General features: G+C 37.8%; 1 protein-coding gene and 1 pseudogene across 6 annotated transcripts in view; both read right to left on the bottom strand.

The window, feature by feature from the left end:
• The window catches only part of Tanc2 (tetratricopeptide repeat, ankyrin repeat and coiled-coil containing 2), a 280,297-nt gene that overhangs the window by 23,660 nt on the left and 238,192 nt on the right, over positions 1–18,445 (bottom strand). For all 6 annotated transcript variants that reach the window (XM_042673733.1, XM_042673734.1, XM_042673735.1 and 3 more), the window contains 3 exons: positions 11,972–12,157; positions 10,049–10,142; positions 3,515–3,648 (listed from right to left, as the gene is read on the bottom strand). In XM_042673733.1, the coding sequence (XP_042529667.1) occupies positions 3,515–3,648; positions 10,049–10,142; positions 11,972–12,157 (414 nt within the window). The remainder of the gene's footprint in view (positions 1–3,514; positions 3,649–10,048; positions 10,143–11,971; positions 12,158–18,445) is intronic.
• LOC122103526 lies at positions 1,093–1,981 on the bottom strand (annotated as a pseudogene).

Here is an 18,445-nt window from a genome sequence, read left to right as displayed (position 1 = left end):
CCTATAGAGTATAAAATACTGCTGTGTAGGTTATTTCTACAAATAGCTTTTTATACTGCCTATATACAGTAGAGTTGTAATAACATGCAATTTAATTTTTAACTCTCTTGGATATAGTCAAATAAGAAGGATTCTTTTCTGAACTTCTTTATTGAGCCACTAAGTATAAAAAAAAAAAAAAAGCTAAGGCAAGATGTAGTCTAGCCAAATACTAGTGGCTCATACCTGTAATCCTAGATGTTTAGGTGGCTAAAATTTGAGGATTGTGGTTTGAGGCCAGCCTGTACAGAAAAATCTGTAAGTCTCATCTCCAATTAGCCAGTAAGAAGCTGGAAGCGGAGGCATGGCTCAAATGGTAGAATGACAGCCTTCAGTGAAAAAGGCACGCAAACACATACACACACACATACAATGTACTTTAAACAATACCATAATGGAAGCTCCAACACAAGGACAAAAGGTACTACCTATGTCATTAATATTTTATTTTTTAAAATCTTATATAACTTCCGCAGTTTATTTTGAAAACAATCTTTTCTGAAATATCCTTATGATTTGAGGTGAGCTAATTGACGGTACACCAAAGTTACCTGTTTGCCTGAAATGCTGATGAAAGAGTAATTATTAACATATCCTTACAGCACACCAATGTAATGGGACTCTGCAATTTTTTAAAACTTTTCCCATTTGGTCATTTTTTTGAACATTTGATGAGTTGCATGTGTATGGAAAACATACTCTCTACTGACTGAAGGTAACCTGCATACTAGTGTACTTCCAATCCAGAATTTAGTTCTTACAGGCAAAAGTGGCTCAAATGGGAGCAAATAATCTTACTCCCATGAAATGAACTAGACACAAAGCAACAAGCAGTAAGAATGCTAAAGATTTATTTTGCCAATCTTCCTTATTTTGTGTTATTATTTTGAGGCAAGTTATAGCCCAGGTTGGCTTGTACTTATGATCCTTGCCTCAGTTTCCCTAGTGCTTTATTTACAGGCACCACTATGCCTTGCTTCTGTCGTAAACATGTAAGTGTATACTATGAGTAAACTGAGTTAGAACATTTCTTGGGTAGGCAGAGCGCTGCTATCAGTAGACTATCAGTAGAGACTCTCCAAGAGCCCAGGTCAGCATAGTACATGAGGAGCGGCAGCACTGAGCAGTGCTAGGCAGGCAACACGCCAGGTAGACCACACTGTCCAGGTCTTCCGGAGGTCAGGTCATTATTATTTCATTGGATTGCATTTTGTTCTTTCATATTTACTTGTTCCACTGTTTTGTAATCAGGGAAAATCAACTAGTCAACTAACTTCCTCAAACTAAAACCTTTTATTCTCGGGTAAATAAAACTAATTGTCACCTACAATTATTTTTAGGATAAGGAAGAGTAAGTCAGCTGAAAAAACAACTAGGGCTGGGGCTAAGGAATACCACTACACTTAGGCACAGGACTAGTGGGTGAGTTGCTGGCTTGGTTGTGGGCAGTGCTAGCCTAGTGGGCCTTCTCTAGGAAGGCCCTGCAGCACTGGAGACGCTGCTGGTACACCAGCTTGAAGTCGGAGTCATTTCCATAATAGGGATCATCAATAATGAATTGTTTTTGTGGATCATAGCTCCTCCCAAGTAGTTTGATTTTAGCTTTGCAGTTTTTAACTTGATTACCTTTTCTATTCAAATCTCTCAGATTGCTTTCATCCATACACAGTATGTAATCGAATGTAGCAGTCTTCTTTGGTAACCTGTCGGGCAGTGTGACTCATGGGGATGCCATGCTTCCTCATGCAGCTCTGCCCTTGATAGGGGGGTTTCCCACTTCATACGTGGATGTGGCCGCACTGTCTATTCTCCAGTTATCTGAAACATTTTGGTCAGCTAAAAGTTTTCTGAAAACTGCTTCTGCAATGGGTGACTGGCAAATGTTACCCAGACATACGAATAGCACAGACTTGGGACTGCATTTGGCTATCTTCCTAGGTGGTCACTGGCTCATTAATATTTTATTAATCTCCAGGGATGGCAAGCCAGCCTACAGCAGTAAATACTCCTGACAAAAATAAAGAACTTTTTTGTTGTTGTTGTTGCTGTTGGGGCTTTAACTCTGGGCCTTGTCCCTGAGCTCTTCAGTTCACAGTGAGTGCTCTACCATGAGTTACAGTGCCACTTCTGGTTTTCTGGTGGTTAACTGGAGCTAAGCGTCTCATAGACTTTCCTGTTTGGGCTGGCTTTGAACTGTGATCCTCAGATCTCAGCCTCCTGAGTAGCTAGGATTACAGGCATGAGCCACTGGTGCCTGGCTAAAGCACCTTTGATAGTTCTTTAGTACTGTTTGGCTTCTACAGCTTTTTTTCCTTCTCTTCTCAAATACTAAAGAGTAGCATCAGGATGCTATTTCTTCCACCCAAAGTGTATAAATGAAATATGATCAGAATTCAAACATAAAGAAAAATTAAATAACTAGAATTTGCATGTATGATATTTTAGCAAGTCTGAGACATCTGAGAGGTTAGAGATCTCTTGTAAAATGAACCTTTCAATGAACTGTGGACAATAGACTGGGAACTGTGAGGAGGTTACCCTACCACCAGGACAAAAGTGTTTAGTCAATATAGATCACAATAAATTTTTTTTCTATATTGTTCTTGGGACTTGAACTAAGGGCCTGTGCACTGTCCCTGAGTGTTTTCTTTTCTTCTTCCTCAAGTCCAATGATATACAACATAAGCCACAGTTCCATTTCTGGCTTTCTGGTGGTTAATTGGAGTTAAGAGTCTCATGGACTTTCTTGCCCAGGTTGGCTTTGAACTGTGATTCTCAAGTCTCAGCTAGGATTACAGATATGAGCCATTGGCACCAGGCCACAATAATGGTTATGTATGTTAACTTACAAAAAGTTATTTTCTCAGTTAAATAGAACATTTGACAACAGAAGCCTAAATACTCAAACTAATGATTTGTGGGTAGTCCAAAATCAGACTTTTTTTTCCCCTCCAGTACTCTGGTTTAAACTTTAGGCCTTATACTTGCTAGGCAAGTGCTCTATGTCTTCAGCCATTTTTCCAGCCCTTTATAATTTAGTTTTCCAGATAAGGTCTCATGCTTTTCCCAGGGCTGGCCTCAGACTTTGTTCCTCCCACCTCTACCTACCTCCTGAGTAGCAGAGACCATAGATGTGAACAACTACACTTAGACTATGTTTTGAGATGAGGGTCTTGCTAACTTATTTGCCAGGCTGTTCTTGAATTATGACCCTTCTATCTCTTTCTCCCAAGTAGCTGGGATAATAGACATGTACCACCATGGCCAGCTATGTTTTTTTTTTTTTTTTTTTTTTAGTTTTGAGACAGGGTCTCATTAAGTAGCCAGAGTGGCCAGTAATTTATAACCCTTTGTGCTTCATCTTCCTGAGTGCTGAGATTATTGTCATGTATCACCACACTTATTTTCTTGGTATCAAAAGTTCCCACCTGGAATTCATTCCTTCTTATGGGATGGAAGTAGCTACCATGCTTACCTGCCAGTGGCCCTGGCGAACAGTGCTGAATAGGGGCACTGCCCCTCGGCGGTTTGGCTGAGCCACTGCTGCCCCTTGCTCCAAGAGTAGACGGCACACCTCCAACTTGCCTCTTCCGGCTGCAGCGGTCAGAGCTAAGGGCAGAGAACAAAGATAGAGGATAGCTGATTTTTTTCCTCTCTAGTCTACAGTGTTAAACATGGCAATGTATTTCCAAATGGTTTACTTAAGGTAAACATAGCAAGTTACTGTGTTTGATTAATGTAACTGCTACTTTATTTTAGCTGCCTTTTCCAGGAATTAAATTTTTAAAGAAAAATAATGAATTAAGAATAACTACAAGGGGTAACAATATCTGTGGATAATCATAACAAATCTAATGAAAAATTAAACTCACTTGGTATAATTTTTCCTACCTTTCACTTGGTTCCTTAGCTTAGCTACAAACTGTCCATTAGTCTATGTCTGAGTGAAATCTAGACAGAAGGAACTTTGCACAAAGTCTTTTTTAGAGTTAACTGTGCACTACCCTTGATCAAGCTCTTCTCCAGAGCCTTGGGCTCTCAAACTTAAAGAACCAATGTCAGAAGTTGCAGTCTAAGGACCTTGGGTCAATTTTTATTCTTTCCTCCTGTTAATTGAGATCAAAGTTTCAAATACATTTGCAAGGATTTTTATATGTAGATTAGAACTGTTCGAAGTAATTTTTTTGAGACAGGGTCTCCCTATGTAGCCTAGGCTGGCCTTGAACTCATGATGATCCATTTTCCTCAGTTTTCTGCCTCAGTCTTCCTAATGCTGGGGTTACAGTGTGCACCACTATGTGTGACTTAGTTTTTTTTTTTTTTCGGTGCTCCTACCTGGTTTTGAACACAGGGTAGTTTTGCTAGACTTTCTGGTTAATGTCTGGGGCTCTATCAAATGAGCTACACCTCCAGTCTGGCTTTTAGCTGGTTAATTGGAGATGGAGTCTCACTAACTTTTCTGCCCAAGTTGGCTTCAAACCTTGATCCTTCAGGTCTTAGCTTCCTGAGTAGTTAGGATAAAAGTGCAAACCACTGGTGCCCAGCTTAGATAAAGGTCTTAATAATGAGAAAGATATGTGACAAAGGCTATTTTCTTTTGAATATAAAACAATGGAGTCACAGACAAAGATTTAGTGAGTATATATGGTACAGAAGAAACTTTAGCATTCTTCTTCTTTTTTGTCATTGTCCATTATTTATAATTTTTGGAATAGTGGAAATTCTTGGAGTGCCAATTTCATTCTCAGTGTGCCATATAAACAGCAGAGAGAAGATCTTGGAGATACCAAGTCCATCTTTTAATACACATTTGTTTCACTTAACCAAGAGATTTAAAACACATTAAGTTTATTATTATTATTATTAATACTGTCCCCATATGTAGCTACATTTGGCCTCAAAATCATAACTCTATTGCCTCCCAGTTCTTGGGAGGTGGAAAACTATTAAAATAGACAGCAAGAGTCATACTTAATTTAAAAAAAAAAGGACAGATATATTTCCCCCTCAATTTGACTTGGAAAACTGATGTGGTAGACAATAGCTCCCTCTTTACTATGGCCACCTATTCTATATCAGAAAATCAGCAAAGTCATAGGCAGGTTATTTCAATTTGTTAGAACCTAATCAGAGAAGCCACTGATACCCAAATCAAGTGATTATATTTTGTCTAATTTACAACTTTTTATTTTTTGGTTTGACTTTATTTAACCACAACTGAGGCATAGACAATATTAGAACCACCTATAATTTCCAAACCTTCAAGTAATCTTTCTCTTCCCAATTTTAGAACATGTATACATACATATATATATACATACATATATATATACACACACATATAGATACATATACATATATATCTATACACACATACCCTTAAACCAGATATATTGTTGTCTATGTATACTTAAAAGATGTGCACAAGCTATAATTATTTACTTGATAACGTTTCCCCCCCACTCTTTATATCCAAGTGGTCTTAGTTTTTCAAGATGTATTTTTAATTATTTTTTTTAAAAACACTTTGTTCTGTGTAGATATCAGAATACAAGAGTAGTTTGAGAACATGCCTGGGATAGATGTGCATTAGATATCATAAGAATCATCTTGTTAGATAAGAAATGTACTCATTTGGGCTGGGAAGGTGGCTCAGTGGTAGAGTGCTTGCCTTGCATGCCAGAGGCCCTGGGTTCAATTCCTCAGCACCATATAAGCAGAAAGAAAAAAGCTGGAAGTGGTGCTGGGGCTCAAGTGGTAGAGCGGTAGCCTTCAGCTGAAGAGCTGAGGGACAGCGCCCAGGCCCAGAGTTCAGGCCCACGACTGGACCAAAAAAAAAAAAAAGAAATGTACTCATTATCTTGCCCATGTAATTGTAACCCCTCTGTACAGTTTTTTCACAATAAAAAAATTATGTACAAAAAATACAAAATCATCTGAAAAAAAAAGAATCATCTTGTTAGTGTGTAAAATAAACCACTTGGAACATTTCCAACTCCAATATTCTGATTCCATTTAAAGTAGCTTCCTATGTGTGGGGGCCAAATATATTCTTTTCATGAAAGGACCTACAGTATTCTAGAGAAAATAGTCTTGAAACTTACACTATCTCCTCAAATAATTACATTACTCTGGTTGGGCTATTTCTCTCTATTGAATAACATTTTTTTTATGAGACAGAATGTTCCATTTGGCCTTTTTCTTTGTTGTATCATCTCTGTTGCTAAGGTTGTGATGTCATTTGAAAGCAACTCCAGCTGACAACTAGACATGGTCATTAACACAGCTGGCCAATTTCATCTCAAAACAATGCAACTATGTCAAAAGAAGTCTGGACTTTGTGAAACCCAAGAGCAAAGGAGTTTCTTTGGTTGGATTTTATGAGTCTTATCAAAAACTGTTAGGACTCTTTGAAAGAAAGGAGATTAAGTAAAGCCAGGTCTGTAAAACTACAACTGATTCTTAGAGCAAAAATAGCAGTTAAGAATAAAATCTCTTCCTAAGAGACCAGTAACAGATTTTGTTCCCTAGCTTGTCAGCATCTGATGAGATTAGCTGACACAAATGATCTGTTTTTCAAAGGGTAACATTTAAGAAGTTTGAAGAGGCAGACAGGATGCAGCTCTCAGTTGGAGAAATAGCCAGTCTGTTTGGATGGGATGTTGACACTAAGTAGAATGCTGTAAAGGAAATGATTCTTTTATCTATTTTCAATCTTGAAATAGAACAGCATGTAAGATCAATGGGAAGAAGGTAGTTGGGAAGACAGAAACTGATTGCTGATATCTGAAACACTATTATTGAAACATTTAATAAACTATTTTTCAGACAGTCTCTATGCTTAACAAACTCATGGTTAAGTAGGAAAACATAGATATATTACCATAAAGTGTAAGTACAAAAGAGGATGTTCCTTCTGTTGGTGTGATAAGGGCAGATTCCCTTAAATCTAGTTTATTTGTGAACTCTGGCTTCTTTTTGGATCATTATTCTTAGCCTGTGAAGTTGCTAGCAACCGTGTTGTGTGCGTGTATGTGTGTGTGTGTGTGTGTGTGTGTGTGTGTGTGTGTGTGCACAGGTGTGCATGTATGTGCTTGAATTTGGAGCTTGGGCATTGTCCATGAGCTTTTTGCTTGAGTTAGTTCTTTATCATTTGAACCACACCTCCACTTCTGGCATTTTGGTGGTTAATTGGAAGTAAAAGTCTCATATACTTTTCTGCCCAGGCTGGCTTCAAGCTGTGATCCTTAGATCTCAGCCTCCTGAGCAGCTAGGATTACAGGCATGAGGCACTGGTATCCTGCTGTGTCAATTCTTAATGCTGGTGTGCCCATTACAGAAGTGATAGGAAAATGTAATCTGTCATTTAATGCTATTTTTGGGGGGAGGGGTTGTAGGGCTTGAACTCAGGGCCTGGATGCTGTCCCTGAGCTTTTTTGTTCAGGCCAGCACTCTACCACTTTGAGTCACAGCACCACTTCCAGTTTTCTGGTGGGTAATTGGAGATGAAGGTCTCACAGACTTCTCTGCCTAGGCTGGCATTGAACTGTAATCCTCAGATCTCAGTTTCCTGAGTAGCTAGGATTATAAGTATGAGCCACTGGCACCTGGCTCTTATTGCTTTTCTTTTGTTGTTTCATATGAAGTCTGTGAAGATCTGTGGGATGGAAGGGGTTGGCCAGATTGTGAAGGCCATATATGAGGAGCCACATTTGAAAGGATTAAAGAGGTAAAAGGAAGACAAAAGCAGCCAGGATATTCTAGTGATCTGTTCTTAGAGAATCTGATATATAAAAATTATATCTCAATATTGTATTATATGATGAAATATTACATTGATTCTAAGATTCACTGCCCTTCTCATCTTAAAATCTCAGTTGATATGATAGTATTGTATCAGTGAAACTGACAATAGCTTTCCATCTTCATAATGACATAAAATAATGGTTCTTATAGTTTCTTGTATTTTATATAGCAAATTATACAGATTATTGAAAACATTGTGATCATCATATTTTCCTTAGGGAACAATTTGTATCTTAGGTCAGGATTGCAGAGATCAGAGTCTGATCAACTAAAAAATATGTACGATTTTGCCATGGAGGAAACATCGTAATTCAATGAGTTATGCATTTTAAATTATTATGTGCTGTAAGTTAGAAAGGTAGATGTATTTGTAGAGGTAGAGAAGCAACCCAAAGTCCAACTCAATTAGTGAGATGCAGAGTCATTTTCACATAGCAAAGACAACATTCTTTCCCAGAACCAAATAACTTTTCAGAGTTTCAGAAGTTGTCTTACAAATAAATTCCATTCCAACTCTTTTAAATATCATCTTATGTTTACAATACTAAAATTATTGTGTATTAGTATCAAGTTAGCACATTTCTGCTCCATTATCATCAATGGGCCATAACTTCTTTTCTTACTCTAATGGTTACATGTCCGTGCCCTTGGCAAAAAGGGAGTCCATTGAGAAGTATGGCAACACTGTATTAGGGAAGGTTTTGTGAGAGAGGTAAATCAACATGTCCTTTTTACAGCTCTAGGTCTGGTATGGACACTCCAGAACTGTGGATGTCCTGGCTAGTCTCTTCTCAGCCTGTCCTCTGGCTTCCCTCAGTTTAGGGTTCCAGAGACAGCAGCTGTTTTCAGCTGCACACTTTCCTTTAATCTGTCATGGGCTCTTAAGCTGCAGCTGCCTGGCATCTGCTTCCTTGGGCTCATAAAGAGAGAGGGATTGTTTGAGAAACAAATTCCTGAGATTTGGAACATTCCATGCGATGATATTGAAGAAGTCATGAAACTTACATGAAATCTTGTTATGGGAAGAAACAATTCCATAAATCACTAAACATTTTAAATGAGTTCAAAAGTCTTCTCTAATTTATATATTTTTTGTGCCAGTTCTGGGTTTGAACTCAGGGCCTAGGCATTGTCCCTGAGCAACTTTTGCCCAAGGCTCCCACTCTACCACTTGAGTCAGAGCTCCACTTCCAGCTTTTTGGTACTTAATTGGAGAAAAGAGCTTGCAGACTTTCTTGCTGGGACTGGCTTTGAGCCACAATCCTCAGTTCAGCCCCCTGAGTAGCTAGAATCAATAGGCATGAGCTACCAATGCACAGTTATTATTTTTAATAACACTCTTACCAAAATGCGCTCCCCCTTTTTTTTGTTGGTCGTGGGACTTGAACTCTTCGGCTCAAGGCTAGCACCCTACCACTTGAGCAGCAGCACCATTTCCAGCTTATGTGGTACTGAGGAATTGAACCCAGGGCCTCATATGCGAGGCAAGAACTCTAACACTGAGCCAACTTCCCAGCCCAGTGTGCTCCCTTGGTCATCTCAATATTGGTCTATTTCTTTTGGGAAATATGACAACACACATCTCTGGTTACTCTACCATTTTCTTTGCCCTGGTTTCATAGAAACACATAAAAAGGTTATTAATGGTTCTCCAGATGCTCATGTTTAGACTTGGAGGAGGGACAATAGTAATTTCCTGCAAAGGCCACAGGAAGAGGCTTCTGTTTGTACAGTACTTAATAACACAGAAATTACTTTACTATAGATCAAGAGAAATTACATGAGATCAAGCCTTATAGAGCGAGTGTCTTCAGTGTGCATCTAGGTAACAATGTACCTCAACACATAATGCTTGACTATTTCAGGTTTCACTCTATCATGAAAACATCTGGTTAAGCCAGAGATACGCACAAAAACGTAATCCCTGCTTTGGTCTAGCACATTGTAAAGGAAACTTCCAGTCTTTTAAAGGAATTTGGAAACAAGAAGAAAATTTTTGTTGAAAAGTACTAGTGGTTTTCAAAGGGAAAGAGGACTGAAAGAGGGCAATTGTTTGACTTTTTACTTGGGCTAGGTTGGTCTTCAACACAGAAGTTATAAGAGAAGAGCAGCAAAGAGAGGCTAGAGAAAAAATAAGGATATGAGATAGAGAGTCCATACAAACACAATACATTCCAGATGAGAGGAAAGACCATGAGAGTACCTGTCTCTCCCCAGAGACTGTCAAAGCTGTTGATCTGTGCTCGCTCTACCTCCTCTTCATCTTTTTCTGGAAGATCAAGTAGGTAGGACACAATCTGAAACAAGAATTTATGTCAGCTCAAAATTCAGGTGTGGAAAACTATGCTACTGACCCTAGCCTGAGATTTAGAAGATACTTCAATTCAATTCAAGTATCACTAAATCTCTTATACACTTAAGAATCAGAACTGAATATCCTAGCAAGAAATCTCTAAACAGGTCTGAAAAGCATGTCTTACCAGGTACAGTGTTTGTGTATTTCTCTTGAATACAAGTTACTTACATAGCATGTAATTAAAAAAATTGCATGTTCTTCCTATTTGCATTAAATAAGAAATTCCTTAATTCTAATAAGACTACAGAGAATAAATATGGAGAAAACAGGGTTTGTATTTCTTTAGAGGAGAGCAATTATCTCCTCCTTCCTTCATAGAACTGTAAGGTCTCTTTGTGTCTAGTAAAGGCAGAATGGCTACCAATAGTTCTGTTTCCAGGAATTTGACTGTTCTGAGAGTTAAAAAATCTTCCACAGATAGTAAAAGTTTCAGTTTTACTTAATGTTCCCTTGGTTACACATCATGTCAGTTGTATGGCTATTTCACTGGAATCCTATGCAGTTGTGTGGGCCAGGAGAGCTGATTGTTTAAAATTTTCAAGAGCTAACAATTTATTAAAACAAATAAATTATAACAAGTAAATTATGTTAAAAACAAAGGGTAAACAATACTTAAACCTAAGCTGGGGGTGGCTCAGTGGTATAGCACTTGCTTAGCATATATAAGGCTCTGGGTTTGATTCTTAGCACCATAAAAAATTAATAAGCAAGGCGAAACAGAACAAAAAACTGAAGTCTTTACAACTTGCTAGTTATTTAACTATATCTTACTATTGTCTATGCTATTGAGATTATATTTATTGTATCTGTATGGTATAAATATTACAAAATGGTGTGCCACTGTACATCTGTTCCCACCTTTGTTTTCAGTAATATCACACTTGAATCCTGAAAATAGGATATGATGGAAATATTTACACTTTGCAGATTGCCAAACATTACAGATCAAAATTTGATCTAAAGTTAGCCATAGGGTAGTAATTGTAAAGTTCAGTTATAGGTAAATGAAAGTTCACTATTATTCAACCCACTCTGGTACAACCACAAATTTTAGCATTGGAAAGACTCTTAGAACTCAAAGCATGGGACATATGAAACAAAAGGAAACAAAGCAAAAATAAAAGTATATGACCTGAAAAAAAAGATTTGGTTTAGAGCTTAAGTTGAAAGAGGTTTGGGATTAATGAATAAAATCTGTATAAAGATAAGTGGTATACAACAGTAGATCACATATTTAATGGCAGTAAAATATATAGGAATAATTAGCAAATTGGGAAGCAACTCCATTTGACAAATCATGGCTAAGTTGCAAGCATAGGTTAGCTACAGATACAAATTTGGCAAATCAACAAAAGCATTCATTATTATTTGGAAAGAGTATGCAACATGTTCAGTAAAATTTACAATAAACTTTTGAACACACACACATACACATGTGTGCATACATACCTGCAATTTATCCTCCTCTCTTGCCTCAGAGAACACTTCATAGCATACCAGTAATTCTATGTAATTACTACAGATTATCACTGTTAAAGGGGGTTGGCAATATGGGGAAATAGATCATTTCCAGTATCCTTTCCAACTCTCTTATTTTATGCCCACAATTGCAGGTAGTTGGGTATTTGAATAATCAAGTGATTCACAGAGCTTTATCTCCTTCTTCCTCAGAGGAGAGGCCAAAAATTCATAAGAGTTTAGCCTCTTTTTTAATTTCTGAGGTCCTTTAATACATAGCTGGGAAAAAACCTCCTATCACCTTCTTCTTACCTCAGTGTAACCCATGCTGGCTGCAGCAATGAGGGCCTGCTGGATGGCATGGCTCTTCTTAAACACTCCTTGCTGCTGGCCAGCCATTGTCCAGTCACACTGAATCAGAAACTTGACAACCTCCAGATGACCTCGGAGTGCTGCATGAACCAAAGCACACTGCCCATTCTTATCTAAATGATCCACCTAAAAAGAAAGAATAGACAATAATATGTGTGAATGAAGATTTGTGGCTATACATGGAATCCAGTTACTCCAGCCCACTGCATGTGTCTAGGCACGAAGATCCATCCTTTCACAATTGCTGAACCTATCTGATCAAATATAAAAGAAATTCTCTACTCAGGTCAGACCATTACCATACTCCAACTCTTGATGTTACTTTGGTGGGGAACTTCTTTTCCTCAGAAAAGGTGGTGAAACTTCTTTTTTTATGTTAAAAAATAATATTCTCAACTCAAGATTTGTTTTCCTGAGTTACATTCTCCTTTGTCTTCAAATAGTTTCTTTTCAGATCAAGATTTGAGAGACTTGTAGCTTTGTTAGCACAAAAAACTGACTTTGAAATCAAGAAAAAGACAAAAAATGTTTTGGAGCTCTAGTTTTTTGTGTGTTCCAAGGAAGCAAAGTGAATTACTCATGAATCACTCATCTGATTATTAAGCTTTGGCAAAGGCCACTCCTCTCTTCTATCAGAAGGGTAGATTCTCAGTGATCTGGCCCAAATGGCTACAGCACTTGGAGCTTAATGCTACACAAAGCTCCAAAAGCAGTTTTCTAATTTTTGCATTAGAGACAAACATAGGCTAAAAAAAAAAACTGATTAACATCAATCCCCTAGAATGTCTTTAGATCCAGGTTTCTTTTCTAGTAAGAATGTAGTTATCTGTCTATGGTAGTTAATAACTTGACACCCAAGTTCTGTTTCTGGTTCTTTCACTGATTGGTTCCATGCAAAAATTGAAATGACATATGTTTATTGCCTAATATGAGCAAGGCACCATATAAATAAAAAGATAAAACTAGTGGCTAATGCTTATAATTCTAGTTACTAAGGAAGCTGAGATCTGAGGATCATGGTAGGGTCATCAAGGCAGAAAAGTCCAAAAGACTCATCTCTAATTAAACAGCAAAATGCCAGACTAGCTTAAATGGTAGGATGCCAGATGGAGCAAGAAAGACAAGAGTTTAAGGTTCTGAGTTCAAGCTCTAGTACCGGTGAATAATATAGTAATATAATGATTCTGCTCAAGAATTTTCAAACATGGCAGGAAGAAATGTGGTAAAAAATCTAACAAAGGAGTACGTAATAAATGAAATAAGTAAAAGTACAATAAGATTTAAAGGAAGGAAAAATTAATTCCTGACCAGAATAAGGGACAAATTCAGAAGAAAAGTTCTATCTCACAACTTCCAAGACAGGAAATTCTTACCCATGGATTTTCAAAAGATGCCTGAAGGAAGAAATCTAAACTGTAAGGTTGACAATGTAGGGCTGGGAAGGTGGTTCAGTGGGAGAGTGCTTGCCTTGCATGCATGAGGCCCTGGGTTTGATTCCTCAGTATCACATAAGCAGAAAAAGACGGAAGTGGCACTGTGGCTCAAGTGGTAGAGCACTAGCCAAGAGCTGAGAAACAGCCCTCAGGCCCAGAGTTCAGGCCCCATGACCGACAAAAAAAAAGTTGACAGTGTAGACATGCCAGGTTAAGTGATCTGAATTTAATCAGTAAGTAGTAATGAGGCATTGAGAGTTATTATGCTCAGAACTATATTTTCAAAAACTAAGGGGGAAGAATGAAAGAAACCATGACTCCTTAGAGAAATGACTAACTTCAGAGCTGTGACAGTAGTAATATGAGATGTCTGAAACATCTTGTACAAGAAATAAGGAAGTACTCAAAAAAATAGCAGGGGGCTGGGCGCTGGTGGCTTATACCTTGAGCTGAAGAGCTCAGAGACAGTGCCCAGGCCCAGAGGTCAATCCTCACGACCGAGAAAAAAAAATAATAGGGGTGTTGAAAGGACCAGCAACCAACCTGAACCAACTATCAAATCTGGGTCAATCTGAAGGACAAAAAATAATAGTTGTAATGGATTACATGCTGTAGAATAAAATATCCATGACTCATAGTGATATAAATATAAATAAGCAACTGAATAAGTAAACATAGGAAGCAAGGCAGAATTCTTCTTAGCAGTAGAATTCCTAACAATAAATATTGAAGGAAGCCAGTGGCTCACACCTGTAATCTTGCTACTCAGGAGGCTAACATCTGAGGATCGTGGTTTGAAGCCAGGCAGGGCAGGAAAGTCCATGGAACTCTTATCTCCAATTAACAACCAGAAAACTGGAAGTGGTGCTGTGGCTCAAAGTGGAAGAGTGCTAGCCTTGAGCGAAAAAACTCAAGGAGACTGCCCAGGCCATGAGTTCAAGCCCCACAATTGACAAAAAACAAAACAAAACAAAACATTAAAGGAATAATGAGAATGATTCCTCTGTGATAAACATCTTAACAGAAGTTATTGCAGCAAGAATCAATGATGAATCTCAAAGCTAGTAGATAAAAGTATAATGAGAAACAAGATATCTGTCTGTCTAGTCTCAAATTATTTGCCTTAAAGGTATTTTCCTTGATTATGAAGGGAAAAACAGTAACTTCAGAGTTGAAAGCTGGAATACACTACCCTTTCACCAAATAATTAAAGCTGTCATCTATAATAGGACATGTTGACATTATGTTCCTCAAGTGTTGAACTTCAGTAAAGGCACAGTATTGCTGCTATGGCATTCTTTCCAAAAATATTTAAAATCTAACGAGAAAATACCAAACCCAATTTAAAAACTTCTTTTCTTTTGGTGGTACTGGGGCTTGAACTCAGGGCAGGCACAAGGCAGGTAGTCTACCACTTGAGCCACTCCTTCAGCCTCAAATTGAAAAAATAGTCTACAAAATAACTGGCTAGTATTCTTCAAAACTGTTAAATAATACAAGTGAAAAACCCCCACAAAATTGAGGAACTACTGTAATGTAATACAATAATGCAATATAGAATACTCAACTGGCTTTTGTAATTGAAAAAAGGCATTAGTGGGACAAATGGGAAAATTTCAATAAGGCCAGTAGATACCATTATCTGGTTTTGATATTATGAATGGTTACTTAAACTGTTAACATTAGAGGACACTGAATGGACATATATGAGAACTTCCTGAGCTATTTTTGCAGTGGTTTTACAGGCCTATAAATTATTTCAAAATAAAAGACTTAAAGAAATTAAGAGGATGGTGTGTTCAAACACCTCAATGTCAGACCTGAACCTTTGAAACTACTGTAAGACTGAGTTCAGAAACATTAGAACTTACTAGCATAGGCAAGAACATTCTGAAGAGAGTTCCAGGGCACAGCAAATAGGAGAGAGACTTGACAAATGGGATTATATCAAACTAAAAAGTTTCTGCACAGAAAAGAACATAGTTACTAAACTAAAAAGATAGCCAACAGACTGGGAAAAGGTATACATCCAACAAGAGTCTAATATCCAAAATATACAAGGAGCTCAAGAAACTAACCTCCACCAAATTAATAACCCCAACAATAAATGAACAAAGGAATTAAACAGAGGCTTCTCAGAAGTAAGAAAGAAGAATTCTATGCTTCTATCAGAAAGAATGACATTGCCCTATTAGTAAAGAAATGGAAAGACTTGAAAAAAAAATTTTATCAAGCGAAGCAAGCCAGACCCAAAGAAACATAAGCTGTATGCGTTCCGTCAGTTGTAATAACTAGAATATGTCTAGGATATTCTTAGCAGAGGATCACAACATCTCAATAACTATGTGCATATGGCTATATAAAATGATCCTTATAGAAATGAACTCCAAGAAATGGAAACAAGAGGTTTTTTTGGTTAGCGTACTGTTTGTAGTTATTTCTTTTTCCTTTCTTTCTCCCCCTGCCCCCTTTGGTTTATTCCCTGTTGTCACTGCTATTGATTTCTGTACCCTTTGTCTTGTATATAAGTTTATCTTATTTGAGGAAAGGAAGGGGAATTACAGAAACAGTGGGGTAAGGGGTGAACCAATGCAATAGACACTATGTTGGAGATGAACTTTACAGCTTGGAGGGGAGGGGAGTTGAGGGGGATGTGAGAAAACAAGGGAGGGATAACACTGTTAAAAAAGAAATGTACTCATTACCTTACTTATGTAACTGTAACCCCTCTGTACATCACCTTTGCAATAATAATAACAACAAAAATGGCCAATAAGCACATGAGAAAATGTTCAACATCCCTGGCCACAAAGGAAATGTAAATCTAAACAACACTGAGATTCCATCTCACCCCTTAGAATTCTAATAATAACAAATGCTGGTGGGGATGTGGGGGATAAAGGAACTCTATTACATTGTTATTGGGAATGTAAACTAGTACAACTACTCTGGAAGGTGCTTTGGAGATTCCCCAAAAAGTAAATCTGGACCTACCATATGGTCCAGTCATACCATTCTTGGACATCTACCCAGAATATTGTAAGTCAGGATTTGATGAAGACACTGTAAAACCATGGTCATTGTTGCACTATTCGCAATAGTGAATCTGGAAACAGCCCAGATGCCTTATAACAGATGAGTTGATCAAGAAAATATACACAATGGACTTTTACTCATCCATTAGAAAAATATTATGCCATCTGCAGAGAAATGGATGGACCTAGAACAAATCATGTTAAGTGAGGTAAGCCAGTCTCAGAGAAACAAACAGCACATGTTTTCTCTCATATGTAGAAGCTAACCTAAAATACAACAAGGCATGATAATATATTTAGGGCTCAATGCATTTACACACAAACAAACTAACTAAAGGAGGTTATACTTAGGGGTAGAATCTAAAGGTGTAACTCCTCTGAACAACTAATGTACTATTTATCACAATGAATACCAGCAAGTAAAAATATGTTCTAGTGGGTGGGCAAAAGGGGGAGCACAGGAATGGAGAAGGAAGGGTGAGCTAATGTAGTCATTACATTCAGTGTACATTATGTAAAAAAAATGACCTACATAACTTGAGGGGTAGGGATGGGATGGGAAATGGGGGAAAATGATGACACTGAACAAGAAGCACTGGACTTATAACCTGACTTACGGAATTGAAACCCCCTGGTACAACTCCTTAACAATAATTAAAAAAAGAGAATGGAATGTAATAGATAAGGCTAGAATCTGAAAAGGGAGCTTGTCATACGAGGAGATAGAACAATTTAGGAGGATGGTAGCAGTTGCAATGGACATGAAGGAATGGCTGTTCAAACTTTTTTCAAGATAAAATTGAAAAGAGTTGGCTATTAGATGAATTTGAAGAGACAACAGAAGGGAAGGTATAACATCTTTTTTAGTTTTGGGGAAACATTTTTAAAGCTAGGAAAAAAGAGGTAGTTCCAGGGTAAAGATAGCTGTTTTAGAAAGTTAAATGTGAAGTACCAGTGAGGTATCCAGGCACAACAGCACAGCTGTCAAGTAGGCAGTTAAAAACATGAGCTAGAGCTCCAAACTGTTTCAGGAATTAGTAATAAGAAGTTAAGACTCACTTAAATATAGGTTTAATAGAATCCAGCCTGTGATTTTAATGCTGAGACCATGAGGCTGGTGATCTTCCTCATACTCAGCATTACAATAGTTCTATTGGGAAAAGAATGAGAGAAAAGCAACTAGAGAATCAGTACAACTAGGATATTAAAAGCGCAATGTTACTGTTACTATAGAGAGGCTTAGAAGAGGGGCTTAGAAGAGTAAGAATGGAAAGAATTGCTTTGGTGTTTGGCAGTAGTGACTTTTGAGAAAGTAGGTCAGTTATCTGCTGGAAGGTTAGAGTGTTTGTTTCTTTTGGTGCTACCACAGTTTGAACTCAGGACCTCACAACACTTGCTATTAAGGCACTCTACTATTTGAATCATATCCCCCAGCTATTTTTTGCTGTTTAGTTATATTTTTCAGGTAGTGTCCTGTGTTTTTGCTCAGCGTGGTGGTGGTAGTATCATACCACAATTCTCCTGTCTACAACCTCTAAAGTAGCTAGGATCATTAGCATGTACCATCATGCCTAGCTTATTGAAATGGAATCTTGCTAAGTTTTTACCTGGGTTGACACTGATCCACAAAATAGTACTAGAGGTTGAATTTAGGGCCTTGAGCTTGCCAGGTAAGTACTCTACTCCTTGAATCATGCCCCCAGCCCTTTCTGCTTTCATTGTTTAAAAAATTATCTTTCGGCATCCTTTTTTTTCTGCATTAAGGTCTGGGCTGGCTTAGACAGTGATCCAGTTTATGCTTTCCTTGTATAAGAATGAAATTGACATGTCACCATACTCAGTTTTTTATTGGTTGAGATGGGGGTTTCCTGGAGTTTCTGCCCAGGTTGGCTTCAAAGCTTGATCTGTCTATTCTACACCTATGGAGTAACTATGATTATAGGCAT

Source organism: Dipodomys spectabilis, unplaced genomic scaffold, assembly GCF_019054845.1.
Source record: "Dipodomys spectabilis isolate Male_0828 unplaced genomic scaffold, ASM1905484v1 ptg000018l, whole genome shotgun sequence".
In the NCBI taxonomy this organism is placed as follows: Eukaryota; Metazoa; Chordata; class Mammalia; order Rodentia; family Heteromyidae; genus Dipodomys; species Dipodomys spectabilis.
The sequence above is the reverse complement of the archived record's forward strand: the minus strand, read 5'-3'. Positions and strand labels throughout refer to the sequence as shown.